This window comes from Archocentrus centrarchus, chromosome 14, assembly GCF_007364275.1.
Source record: "Archocentrus centrarchus isolate MPI-CPG fArcCen1 chromosome 14, fArcCen1, whole genome shotgun sequence".
Classification (NCBI taxonomy): domain Eukaryota; kingdom Metazoa; phylum Chordata; class Actinopteri; order Cichliformes; family Cichlidae; genus Archocentrus; species Archocentrus centrarchus.
Genome location: NC_044359.1, coordinates 37495320 through 37508321, shown reverse-complemented (window position 1 = coordinate 37508321; position 13002 = coordinate 37495320). Strand labels below are relative to the sequence as shown.

At 42.7% G+C, this 13002-nt stretch overlaps 1 protein-coding gene across 2 annotated transcripts in view; it reads right to left on the bottom strand.

The window, feature by feature from the left end:
* Nucleotides 1-13002, bottom strand: part of cblb (Cbl proto-oncogene B, E3 ubiquitin protein ligase) — an 80200-nt gene that overhangs the window by 44467 nt on the left and 22731 nt on the right. For both annotated transcript variants that reach the window (XM_030746076.1, XM_030746077.1), the window contains exons 5-6: nucleotides 11978-12134; nucleotides 2744-2865 (exon numbers count right to left, since the gene is read on the bottom strand). In XM_030746076.1, the coding sequence (XP_030601936.1) occupies nucleotides 2744-2865; nucleotides 11978-12134 (279 nt within the window). The remainder of the gene's footprint in view (nucleotides 1-2743; nucleotides 2866-11977; nucleotides 12135-13002) is intronic.

Sequence of the window (13002 nt, the reverse complement as noted above, 5' to 3'; positions counted from 1 at the left end):
GCACTTATGGACATCCTTATGTTCAAATATGGTGTTTGTTATGGACAAACTGTGGTTTTCACAGATCGCTCAACATCACGCACTAGCTCAGGGTCCTTCCCCTCCAGAGAGGTGACATCCCAATAGCCAGTCTCCATAGCCGGTGATTGGTCTGCCAGGGTCTCCGTCCTTGGGTGTTGCCCCTGTATGTGTGTCAAGTTAGTTTCCATAGCCAGTGATTGGTCCGCCAGGGCCGCCAACCAACACCCATGTGTGTGTGTGTGTGTGTGTGTGTGTGTGTGTGTGTGTGTGTGTGTGTGTGTGTGTGTGTGTGTGTGTGTGTCGGGTTGGTTCATCTTATTTCTGAAAAACTTTGCCTCTCTAATGCTACTTTCCCACCGCCGAGGAGTCGGTGCTCGTGCCGGTGCTGGTTTCAATGAACCGGCGAAACGCTTAAGAATGGGCCCGCGTTCCCACCGTGTTTCTGAGAACTGCTCCTTTACGTATGAGTGTGGGCGGGTCCTCGTCTGGACACAGATGCCGAAGCGCACAAACGTGGGAGAACACGCTCTCCTTTCTTGTGCTGCAAACACATTTTAGGGTCCAAACCAAACTACTGCAGAATTTGTGTGCAGCACAGAGGGAAACACAGGCGACAGAGAAAGACCACAAGTACGCACTTTGTGTCCTTTTCTCTGTGATATAAGAACTGATACAAAGCAGCAAGTTCAGCCTTAGAGCCCAACCTAATTCACAGCTGTGAAAATCGCTTCGCTTTTCTCATGTAATACACATTTAATATGGTAGAAAACATGATGCTGAGACGACAGAGTCACGCCCTTCTGCCGCTTTCGTCACGCTTTCTTGGTTCGAGACCAGCTAGCTTGCGGGGCCAGAGTTGAACCCGTTTTTCGGCCGAGCACCGAGTGCTTCCGCACTGGAAAACCCGCCTAACGGTTCAAATAAAGGCACCGGCTCCGGAACCCTGTTGGTGGGAAAGAGGCTTAAGACACTTTTTTTTTTAATATCCAGTCATGTGACTGACTACTTACTTTTTGCCTATTAACGTAATTAGTTGCAAAATGTTCCTCCAGTTTTTTCTATTTAGTGCCACTTACTCTTCCAACTTTTTGAGCCGTTTTTGCGATCAAATTCAAAATTAGTATTTTTCTTAAAATGTTACATTTTCTCAGTTTAACCATTGAATGTACTTTCTATGTTCCATTGTCAATAAAACATTGTTGTTGTGTATGTTTTACACAGCATCCCAAATTTTTTGGAATTGGGTTTGTATATGATGTTATTGACATATTATCAATATATTGTGGGCAGACTTTTCACTATCTGGCTTATCCCACAAATATGTTTAAAAGCGTGTGTGGATGTGTCTGTTAGAGCAGTTGCTCTAACAGACACATCAGAATATTATTTATTCACTTGCTTTATTATTTATTTATTTTTATTTTCTACTTTTACTTTCTTAATATACTAGTTCTTAAATTTTATTTTAACTTAGTTGCTTATTTCAATTGTTTCAACTGTTTGTAAAGCAGTCGCAAGTAAGAATTTCATTGCTCAGCATAACCACAGTGTTTTGCGGTGTACATGACAATAAACTTCTTGTATCTTGAATCTTGAATCTTGAATGTAGTGGCTATTCTGATACAACTGTCCTCGCCCACACAGGTGTGTGATTCAGCTTGCGTATTCCAGTATTAGTTTGTAACAATGATATATGCATGTGTCACTCGGGACTCAGTAACCTTTACAGTTGCATCCTCACACTAGCCCCTCCCATCCTCACACAAACACAGACATTTCCTGTTCTGGCATCATCTGCTATACCACACAGACACACAAGACCTGCTATTCACAGGGCATGCAAGGCCCAGCTCAAGGCTATGAAGGCTATAAAAGCTGCTGAAAACTTGAAATTACCACTAAACCAAACACAGCCTGTCAGCATTTTTTTCAGAAACCATACACACGCACACAGAGCCTATACAGCCCACCTTTGTTTAAACACGCTCCATTTTTTTTCGATACAGTAAAGCTAATACATTTTATGCTTCTCATATGCCTTTGTTTACAACCTGCACCTCCCTTCAGTCTTTTTGTCCCAATGCAATAGGACTTTGATATTATGAGCACTGCAATAATATATTGAATTTTCTTGTTAATGTTAACATTGTTGGTCCATAGGAGCCCCGTCTCATTTATGTCTTTTGCCTCCTCCTTTCAAGGCATGGTACAGAACATCCAGTATAAGTCTTCCACTCATTTCTATACAAAACTTCAAAGAACACAATAACTACATTCTTGGGTCATTATATATATATAATCAACAAAAAATTGACCACCTGATCCCTTCAGAATCATCTAACTGTTATGCACATTAATGTTAGATAATGTAAATTAAGCCATTCTAAATTCTGTGTTCATAGTATGAATATTTTCTAAGTCTCAAATTATCATTGGATTGAAATTTTGTGCTTCTAAGTCGTGTTTTTTTCCCCCAGCGGTTTTGAGCATTCTGAGTATAAGCCAACAGAAGAGGCCACTGTACAAAACACATGTATCACAGCAGGTGGCTGTTCCCCTCTAAAATTTAGTAAAGTGGGTAAAAGGGACAGAACATCTTCTGCCAAAAGAAAATTGTCACAAGCTGAAGAAACAATGAAGCAACAAATTGCAAAGACAGCATCCATTGAGCCTGAGATGCTCTGTAAGCTTTCTGAATGCTAAAATTGCAGGAATTACATACCTGCCGGGCTTGTTGATGTACTTGTGCAGTCGAGCTTTGACTTCATCGTAAGTAAGAAAGGCCATATAGCCGGGGTGTGTCACCGCCAGGAAATTCCAGTTCCTCAAAATTGTCCCCCATGGCTGAAAAAGACCACCGCATGTTATTATAGTTTCACAGTTTTTGTAACTGTTCACATTTTATCTTGTAAACATAAAGTAAACTTGAGTCTGTTCTTCTGACACAAATAAGAGCTAAAAATGTATGCTTATTTGATAAAGTGAATAAGAGGGAATACAGAAGCTGGTGTTTCTGATATTTAGCCAGTTTCAGAACCTAGAGTCTGAGAAGCAGCGTGTCCACTGCAGTTGTGTTTGATTGTGTTTACAATTGGTTTGAGGTTTTCTGTAGTACAAAGTTACACATCCGTGGGAGAGAAGAGACTAACATTATTGTTCAAAGCTGGGACCTGTTTACAGCATGAAGGTCACAACATGCAACTCAATACTGCCTGTTAGCTGGAGCTCATAAGGGACAATGATCTGCTGCCCTCACTGTGTAGCTGGTTTGGCAAATGGAAAACAAAACAAAAAAAAAATGGTTACTGGAATTACAGGTCTTTGGGCTAAAATAACAGTGTAGCAAGCTCTAACTACTCCATGAATGTATTGATTTAACCTGCAGAGTATCCAAAAAAGGGTAAGATGGCCAGAAAGAAAAAATAAAAACATGATCTAGTGAGTGTGATACAGATCATGTATAACACAATCCTCTCACAATGTTCCCTCCGTGAATCACCATCTTGCCTTGCACGGAGGGTGGGGCAGTGCCTTTGGATTGGCAGACTGGGGTGATGTTTCCCCTTTTTAAGAAGGAGGACTAGAGGGTGCATTGCAACTACAGGGGGATCACACTCCTGGTCCTGTTTGTGGGAGTTTTCTCCCAACCAGTCTGCATATGTTTTGTATACTTGTAGAATGTATTCAACTGCATCACCTGGGGTATCATCTTGGGTTTGCTCTGGTAGTATGGGGTATCCAGCTCATTGCCATGGGCCATTTGGTCCCTGCACAACTGCAGAGAGAGCGTTTGGTCCATACTGCTACTAATAAGCTGCACTCGTTCCCAAGGGGTGTTGGACTCTGTTAGTTTTTATAGACAGAATTTCTAGGCATAGACAGGTGGTGGACAGTCTCTGCTTTGGTGGCCTTGGGTCTTTGTGGATGATGTGGTTCAGTTGGCTTTATCAGGGGGTGACCTGAGGCCCTTTGCAGCTGAGTATGAAATGGCAGGAATGACCTTGAAATCTCAGGTCACGGTTCTCAGCCAGAAAGGGTGGAGTGCCCACTCTGAGTTCAGAAGCCTTCTGCCACATGGCAATGCCAAGAAATTCTGTCTATAAAAATTATGAACAGAATTGTGACAAAGGGCAACCCCGACAAAGTCCAACGCCTACAGGGACTGAGGCCGACTTATTGCCAACAATACAGACCAAGCTCTCGCTGTGTTTGTACAGGGACTGAATGGCCCGCAGCAACGAGCCAGACACCCCATTCTCCTGCACGACCCCCAACACAATACCCTGAAGGACGCAGTCAAATGCCTTCTCCAAGTCCACAACACACATGTAGACTGGATGGGCAAACTCCCACGTACACTCAAATACCCTTGAGAGGATGAAGAGCTGGTCCAGCGTTCCACGACCAGGACGAAAACCACATTGTCCCTCTTGAATCTAAGGATCGACTAACGGACGGACCGTCATTTCCAGCACCCTGGCATAGACCTTACTAGGGAGGCTGAAGAGTGTGATCCCCTGATAGTTGTAGCACACCCTCCAGTCTCCCTTCTTAAAGATGGGGACCACCAACCCAGTCTGCCAATCCAGCGGCACGCCCCAGATCTCCACATGATGTTACAGAGGCATGTCAGATCCAGCAGGCCGTTCCTCCCAATCATGCCCCTCCAGGTCTCACTGTCATTGCCCACGTGAGTGTCAAAGTCTCCCAATAGAACAATCAAGTCACCGGATGGAGCACCCTCGAGCACCCCGCCCAGCGACTCCAAGAAGGATGTGTACTCTGAACTGTCATTTGGCGCATAAGAGCAAACAACAGTCAGGACCCATTCCCTAAGGTGCAGGGAAGCAACCCTCTCATAAACTGGTGAAAACTCCTACATACAGGCAGCAAGCCGAGGTGATACAAGAATACCCACCCCAACTTGCTGCCTCTCACCGAGGGCAACTCCAGACTGGAACAGAGTTCAGCCCCTCTCCAGGAGACTGGTTCTAGAGGTGAACCTGACTATATCTAGTCGGTACCTCTCAAACTCACATACTAGCTCAGGCTCCTTCCCCACCAGAGAGGTGACATTCCAGGTCTCAATAGCCTGTCTTGACAGCCAGGGATTGGTCCACCTGGGCCTCCGCCCTTGGCCACTGCTCGACACACACTGAACCCCACAACACCTCCCGCAGATGGTGGGCCAACATGAAGGCGGGCCCATGTCTCCTCTTTGGGCTGCGCCTGGCCGGGGATCATGAGCGAATGCCTGGCCACCAGATGCTCTCCCTCAAGCTCCCCTCTGAGGCCTGGCTCCAGGGTGGGGCCCCACTAACCCTATCCTGGTCTGGTTAAACAGTTTCTTTGGTGACTCTTCCATAGGGGTTGTTGGAACTACTGCCCTTGCAACTCAAAATGGTATAAACAGCAGAAATGGATGGCTTGACTCCCACTGTGTCTTCTACTCAGATTACAAATTAATGTTACATTACTACAAAGGCAGTTGGCAGTTGTTGTACATGTTGTACATGACTACAACAGCATTTGGACCATTTGTCCTAAGTTAATAACAGCATATTATTTTAATGATTTACCACCAAGTTTAAGCAAGTTTTTCTCTGTTTGCTCAACGAGATATTTTAACCTTCACGTAGGCACTATGATCCCTCCCCTGCCTTCCATCAGGTGTCCAGCCAGTGAATCAAGCTGATCACTGGGATCTGCCTAGAGAAACATGCGGTTTACAACAGCCCAAAGGTGACTTCCCTTGAAACAGTCGATAGCAACTCCTACTGACTACTGTATTTGTTTTACAAGACTATTTTGCCTTATCTAGCACACTGCCAACAATGAGTTTATGAACAGCTGGTGATGAACCAGATGTTGGGTTTTTTTTTTATCCTTTAGCATAAAAAACATAGCTATTGTAACATTTACTGGTGACAAAATCATTCTTCAGGTGTGTAGTGTCCTTTTTCATGTTCTGAGAACAAAGATTCAGACAAAGTAAAATATTGCTTCACTGCCCCACACACCGTCTTGAAGCCACATGGGGTAGTCATCTGTCAACAGGATGGCATAAAAGCACACAAACAGACCTCAGACAGATACAAAAATAGACCAAAAATATAAAAAGTCTCCTGCATGTTGACTTGTATCAAAACCATAAATAGGTTTATAATAACATTTGGTATTCCATGTGCTGCCTTGTCACACTGCTTAATATGTCACTTTAAATTACTTTATGTTTGAAAAAAAAACTTAACCATGTTGTGACTGGACAACATCTCCCTTGTAGTTTCCACTTCAAGCACAAAAATGCATGGCCCCACAGCCTATAACAGCCGAATGGCCCAATAAAAAAAATTGGCCCGAATGGTTCCTGCATCAGTACCACTGTGTCAGATTTGGACCTGTCTACATTGGTAAAATTTCACTCTAACATTTTAATCTACCATCTTTTGTATAAAAGTTCCTAATTTTGGTATGCCATGTGAATCAATTTCTGTTAGAAGTGTTGGTACGTGTCTCTGTGACATTATGAGTGGTTTCTACTGGTGGCCTCCAAGCCTTTCTCTGGAGCCCGTATATATAGGCAATCTCAACGTCCTTCTCTGGAAGCTGTGCTATATTTATTTGTATCTGCAGCAACATGGAAGTCAGAAAGCTTAGCTCTATGTAGAATGAAATATCTGAATAAAAATGAACAAAATATTAGTCTGAAGTATAAAAATGCTCCCAGTGAAAGAACAGAAAGCCACAGTAAATGATTTTACAACTTATACCTGTGTCTACAAAGTATTAATTCTGCATTTTGGACACATAAACCTTGGGACCCTAAAAACATTTTTTACTTTACATCCTAGAATAAAAATTCGTTCCAGAATGTACTGGCAGTACATCTCAGTGGCAGTACTGATGTTTTCCATCACTTACATTGGGATAGCCAGGCTATCTTTGAAAGCTGAGCTTTGCCAATGTTATCATACATATACTGCTCAAAAAAATAAAGGGAACACTTAAACACAATATAACTCCAAGTAAATCAAACTTCTGTGAAATCAAACTGTCCACTGAGGAAGCAACACTGATTGACAATCAGTTTCACATGCTGTTGTGCAAATGGAATAGACAACAGGTGGAAATTATTGGCAATTAGCAAGACACACTCAATAAAGGAGTGGTTCTGCAGGTGGGGACCACAGACCACTTCTCAGTACCTATGCTTTCTGGCTGATGTTTTGGTCACTTTTGAATGTTGGTGGTGCTTTCACACTCGTGGTAGCATGAGATGGACTCCACAACCCACACAAGTGGCTCAGGTAGTGCAGCTCATCCAGGATGGCACATCAATGCGAGCTGTGGCAAGAAGGTTTGCTGTGTCTGTCAGCGTAGTGTCCAGAGGCTGGAGGCGCTACCAGGAGACAGGCCAGTACACCAGGAGACGTGGAGGAGGCCGTAGGAGGGCAACAACCCAGCAGCAGGACCACTACCTCTGCCTTTGTGCAAGGAGGAACAGGAGGAGCACTGCCAGAGCCCTGCAAAATGACCTCCAGCAGGCCACAAATGTGCATGTGTCTGCACAAACAGTTAGAAACTGACTCCATGAGGATGGTATGAGGGCCCGACTTCCACAGATGGGGGTTGTGCTCACATCCCAACACCATGCAGGATGCTTGGCATTTGCCAGAGAACACCAGGATTGGCAAATTCGCCACTGGCGCCCTGTGCTCTTCACAGATGAGAGCAGGTTCACACTGAGCACAGACTTAACAGAGTCTGAGGACACAGTGGAGAGCGATCTGCTGCCTGCAACATCCTTCAGCATGACCGGTTTGGCAGTGGGTCAGTAATGGTGTGGGGTGGCATTTCTTTGGAGGGCCGCACAGCCCTCCATGTGCTCACCAGAGGTAGCATGTTTGCCATTAGGTACCGAGATGAGATCCTCAGACCCTTTGTGAGACCATATGCTGGTGCGGTTGGCCCTGGGTTCCTCCTAATGCAGGACAATGCTAGACCTCATGTGGCTGGAGTGTGTCAGCAGTTCCTGCAAGATGAAGGCATTGAAGCAATGGACTGACCCGCCCGTTCCCCAGACCTGAATCCGATTGAGCACATCTGGGACATCATGTCTCGCTCCATCCACCAACGTCACGTTGCACCACAGACTGTCCAGGAGTTGGCGGATGCTTTAGTCCAGGTCTGGGAGGAGATCCCTCAGGAGACCATCCACCACATTATCAGGAGCATGCCCAGGAGTTGTAGGGAGGTCATACAGTCACATGGAGGCCACACACAATACTGAGCCTCATTACTGTAAATGCTGCAAAGCATTCATTACTGTGAATGCTGCAGTATTGTTCTTGTACTCCAAAAACCTTCGGTCGCTAAAAACTCAAGCAGCGTTTGGGCTACAGACACCGTTCTGGTATCAAAACGTTCAGCCTTTTCTGGAGATTTGTGCTATTACTTTTCTTTTTTGCAACCTTTATACTTTTTAAGATATTGAACTTTTTATAATCTTCCTTTTTGCCATTCAAAATGAATGGGGAAGTTTCAATTTCTTTTCAAATCCTTTCAGGCTTTAAAAGCTAATAACTTCAGCATACTTTCAGCTAGAAAAACCATTTAAGCTTTAAAATGAAGCCAAGCCTTTCAGCTATTCGGCTATTACTTGGTGTTTCAAAGTCTTTTACGGTTTAAGCACAGTGAGCGTTTAAGTTTAAGGTGTTTTTTCAGCTGTTTCAGAGTTTATAATGGTTGTGTATTGCATTTGCTAGAGTGGGAGCCTGAGTGGGAAGCTTCAAAACTTTCAGGTGGAAAATTTATTTTTAAACTGCCACTCTGCGCTACAGCCATCATTTTATGCTCAAAATGTAGAGCTGCTTCTCTACTTTCAAACAATGGGTCTCTAAACCCTGTCAAATGTACACTTTTTAAACTGTAAGCGTTCAAACAGAGGGAGTACCTTCCAACTCCTTCATTAACCTCCATAGTAATTTCATAGAGGTGATTTTCTCCAAAGCAGAAATGAGCACCTTTTTTAAACTGCTCCTACGGCCACACCTTTAAGCCCAGGAAAATAAACATTACACCACTGTTTAGAGCAGGTCCTTGTGACGCTCACAGTCCAAAAAGGATTTTGATAGGAGCTACGGTTTTTGACTTAGAAGCAGTTATTTGACAGGTGCGCCGAGCCAAATTTGACAGAGTGCATGCATCTCAGTAGGTAAGCAGTGCACCTGGCAGGTGTTTTCAATTGGTGCATTTACAAGCATTCAGCTTGGCAGAGCTCTCCAATATGTATGCATGCAAACCTCACTGCTTGTGTGACACTACTGTTGGCTCAGTGGTAGAAAAGGAGACCATCAATGCACAAGAAGCAGACAGAGCAGGTTCAAGTCCCACTTTACTCTAAACTTTAAAAACTTTCCATTGAGCATTGATTCACCATCTTAAACTCTTTCAGCCAGATTTAAGCTCTTTGGAGCATTTCCTGGCATTTCAGCTAGAGACACCATTTAGGCTTTAAAATAAAGCCAAGCCTTTCAGCTGTTCAGCTATTCAGCTGTTCAGCAGTTCAGCTGTCCAGCTGTCCAGCAGTCCAGCTGTGCTTTGAAATAGAATAACTTCAGCATACATTCAGCTAGAGACACCATTTAAGCTTTAAAATAAAGCCAAGCCTTTCAGCTATCCAGCTATCCAGCAGTCCAGCTGTTCAGCTATTCAGCAATTCAGCAGTTCAGCAGTTCAGCTGTTCAGCTATTCAGCAATTCAGCAGTTCAGCTGTTGAAGCTCATTCAGCAAATAAAGTTTCAGCTCTTTGAAGCAATCTTTCAGCTTGCAGCATTCACAGTGCATTTTCTTCAGGAAATGCTTTTTCTAGTTTTGACTTGTTTTAAGGACATTACATCAAAGTTGGATCAGCCTGTAGTGTGTTTTTCCACTTTAATTTTGTGTGTGACTCCAAATCCAGGCCTCCATTGGTTAATAAATTTGATTTCCATTTATGATTTTTGTGTGATTTTGTTGTCAGCACATTCAACTTTGTACAGAACAAAGTATTCAATGAGAATATTTCATTCATTCAGGTCTAGGATGTGTTATTTGAGCGTTTCCTTTATTTTTTTGAGCAGTGTATATATGGTAAATGGACTGGTTCTTTTATAGTGCTTTTCTACTCTGAGCACTCAGTCATACAGGCACTTCTTTCTACAAGTGCTTTCTATCTAACATTCACATTCATATATGATCTGAATCAAGCCACTGCGTAAGTTTGAGTTGTTTGTAATCAGCCTCAGAAAAGTGACATGCATGAATATTTTGTTCACTCATCCCTCACACAGATCATCGTCTCCTAGTACATATGACTTGAAGGCCTCTGCATAGTACTGAGCTGATGGAGCAACTGACATTTACTGAGTGAGCAGACCAATACAAATAGGCTGCTACTAGGTTGTGAACCTCAGTAACATGACACTGATTATATTTAGGTTGCTGTTTAACACTGTGACTTCACAGTGCACGGCTTGATTGACTGACTACTATGTGAATCTTATGAGGAGAAACAACAGTCTCTGATCATTTTGGTCCTGTGACAATTCAATAAAGTTATTTTCATTTCCCCAAAAGATGGTGGTGGACAGAAGGACAGAACATAAATTAGTGTCGTTTTTAATGCTTTTTTAATGGCATTCATTCAAGTTATGATTTAGGCTGCATTTCTCTTATAGACATGCACTATGAATTTTATTTGGAGGTAAATAGCTCAGCTAACTGTCAGCATGCAGCATTTGACTACCCAATCAGTTGCAGAATTGGCAAATTTCTTTTTTTTTTTTTTTAAATATACTCTTTTTTTCTCCCTGTTTCACAGAAAACAGACTGAAACCTGTCTCCAAAATAGACGGTTCCTCCAGAGACAGAACAAGCTCAGAAAGGCAGTATTTGGAGCAGTTCAGACTCCTTGCAAAATGGAGAAATTGGCATGAATGACAGTACTGATTGTACTGAAATCTGCCAGACAATAAGTACTTTCTAATAAATGCATGAAAATTATTATTAACAGTGCACAAGCTGCTCAATGGAGAGATCTTTGAGCAAAATACTGTATCCCTCATCACATCTACATCACCTTTATGGAGAAATTGTTTATGTATTATTTATTTATTATGCTTTTTTTTCAGTTCAAGTCTTACATACTATGGCTTATTAAAACTCTGTCCTTCAAACTAATTTGTTATTGGAAAATCCTATCTGAATATAATCCATATTCTCCTATATTTATGTATCAACACCGACATTTACGAGTGTCCCTGTCTTTTGCCCTGTGACAGCTGGGACAGGCTCCAGCCCGCCCACAAGCCTGAAGTGGACAAGCAGTTAAGGAAAAGGATGGTTGGATGGACACACACAATGACAACAGTGCATTTTTCCAAGTGTCCAAATGATTCTCTGTATCTCTCCGTTTTACAGTAGAGAGAGGAGTCTGTTATAAAGTGGGTGATCTGAGTAGTTCAGGATGGCGTCTATCATCTTTAGTGTGCATTTTTCCACCACCTCTCCCAGTGTGTCCAGTCTGGCTCCAGGTACAGAGCCAGCTTTCCTCACTAGTTTCCCAGTCTCCTTGGATGCTTGTTTCTGATGCTGCCCCCCCAGCAGACTGCAGCACCTCTGTGTCCACCCCACAAACACAGGGTGGAGAGGGGACTTTAATCTATGAAAAACTACTATCATTTCCTTTTTATTGCACATGTTCAGTATGAGGTGGTTTTTGTGACTCCAGTCGAAGACTGAAAACAAGATCCTTATATTCAGATCCGAGCCCATTCCTGATACACACCACAATGGCAGCGTCATCCGAGAATTTCTATTTCTTGTGAATAATAACAACAATAATAGCATGAAGCAAAAGTTTATGAGTCAAATAATCACAATCATATATCTGAAACTTGATTTTATTTTGACCAACCTGAAAGAGACGTGTGAAAATGTCAAACTCAAACACAGAAATGTAGTCATTGCAGGTGAGGTCAATGGTGGATTTGAGGGCCATAGCCTCCAGACCCGAGCTGATGGGATGCACCTCGTGAAGGCACTGGCGGAAGACTTTCCACGGCACTATTGTCCTGCAAAAGAACCAAATCAATAACACCACATACAGGTACAGGAGATACATACGGTGAGCAATGCATCTTTAATGATATAAATGTGCAGTTGACTAAAACAGTGATTCTGTGCACACACACAAAAACCATGAGAATAGCCTTAAGTCTTCTGAGTATAAGACTGAACTTCCATTCTACTCATACAGTAGTTATGCCTTCAGAATAGATAAACCAATAAAAAATAAAAATATTTTCTCCAAGGTTAAAGAGTATATTAAAATGAGGGTGAAGTCTGGCGGTCAAAGCTGAAGAGAAGTTAATTATCTGAACCATGACTGCAGTTATGTGCCCTTTCGTTTGTTAAGGCCCTGGTGAACAAAAAACTTTGTAGCTGATATCACTTCTCAGAAATGCAAAATACCAAATGTTTGTGATGACTGATCAGCAGCCACGGGAGCCTTTAGATGCTGCTGATGCAGTCAGATCAACAAGAGTTACTCTCACACAACCATATCTGATTTCCTCTGATAGTTACAAGTTTCCATTTCAGTGAGAGCATAAAATTAAAAAGCACTGTTCCTAAGAAGCTAAATGCATTAATTAAATAAATTAGAAAAAGGAACATGCAGAGGCAGTAGTTATCATTGTACCATTAAACATGAAGCGTTCTGGAACAAGCAACAAGCCACGATGGCTTTTACCCAGCAACTGCTAAACTTTGAACCATGACACAGCCTGCTGTTTTCATTTCACCACTCAAGAAGTTCAACAAAAGCAGAGATAACATAAACACCACAGCAAATACTTCCCCTGAAAACTGTAACATCACAAGTGAGGAAGAAAGATGCATGTAACTGACTTCATTTTATCGACCTCTCAGGCAGACTGT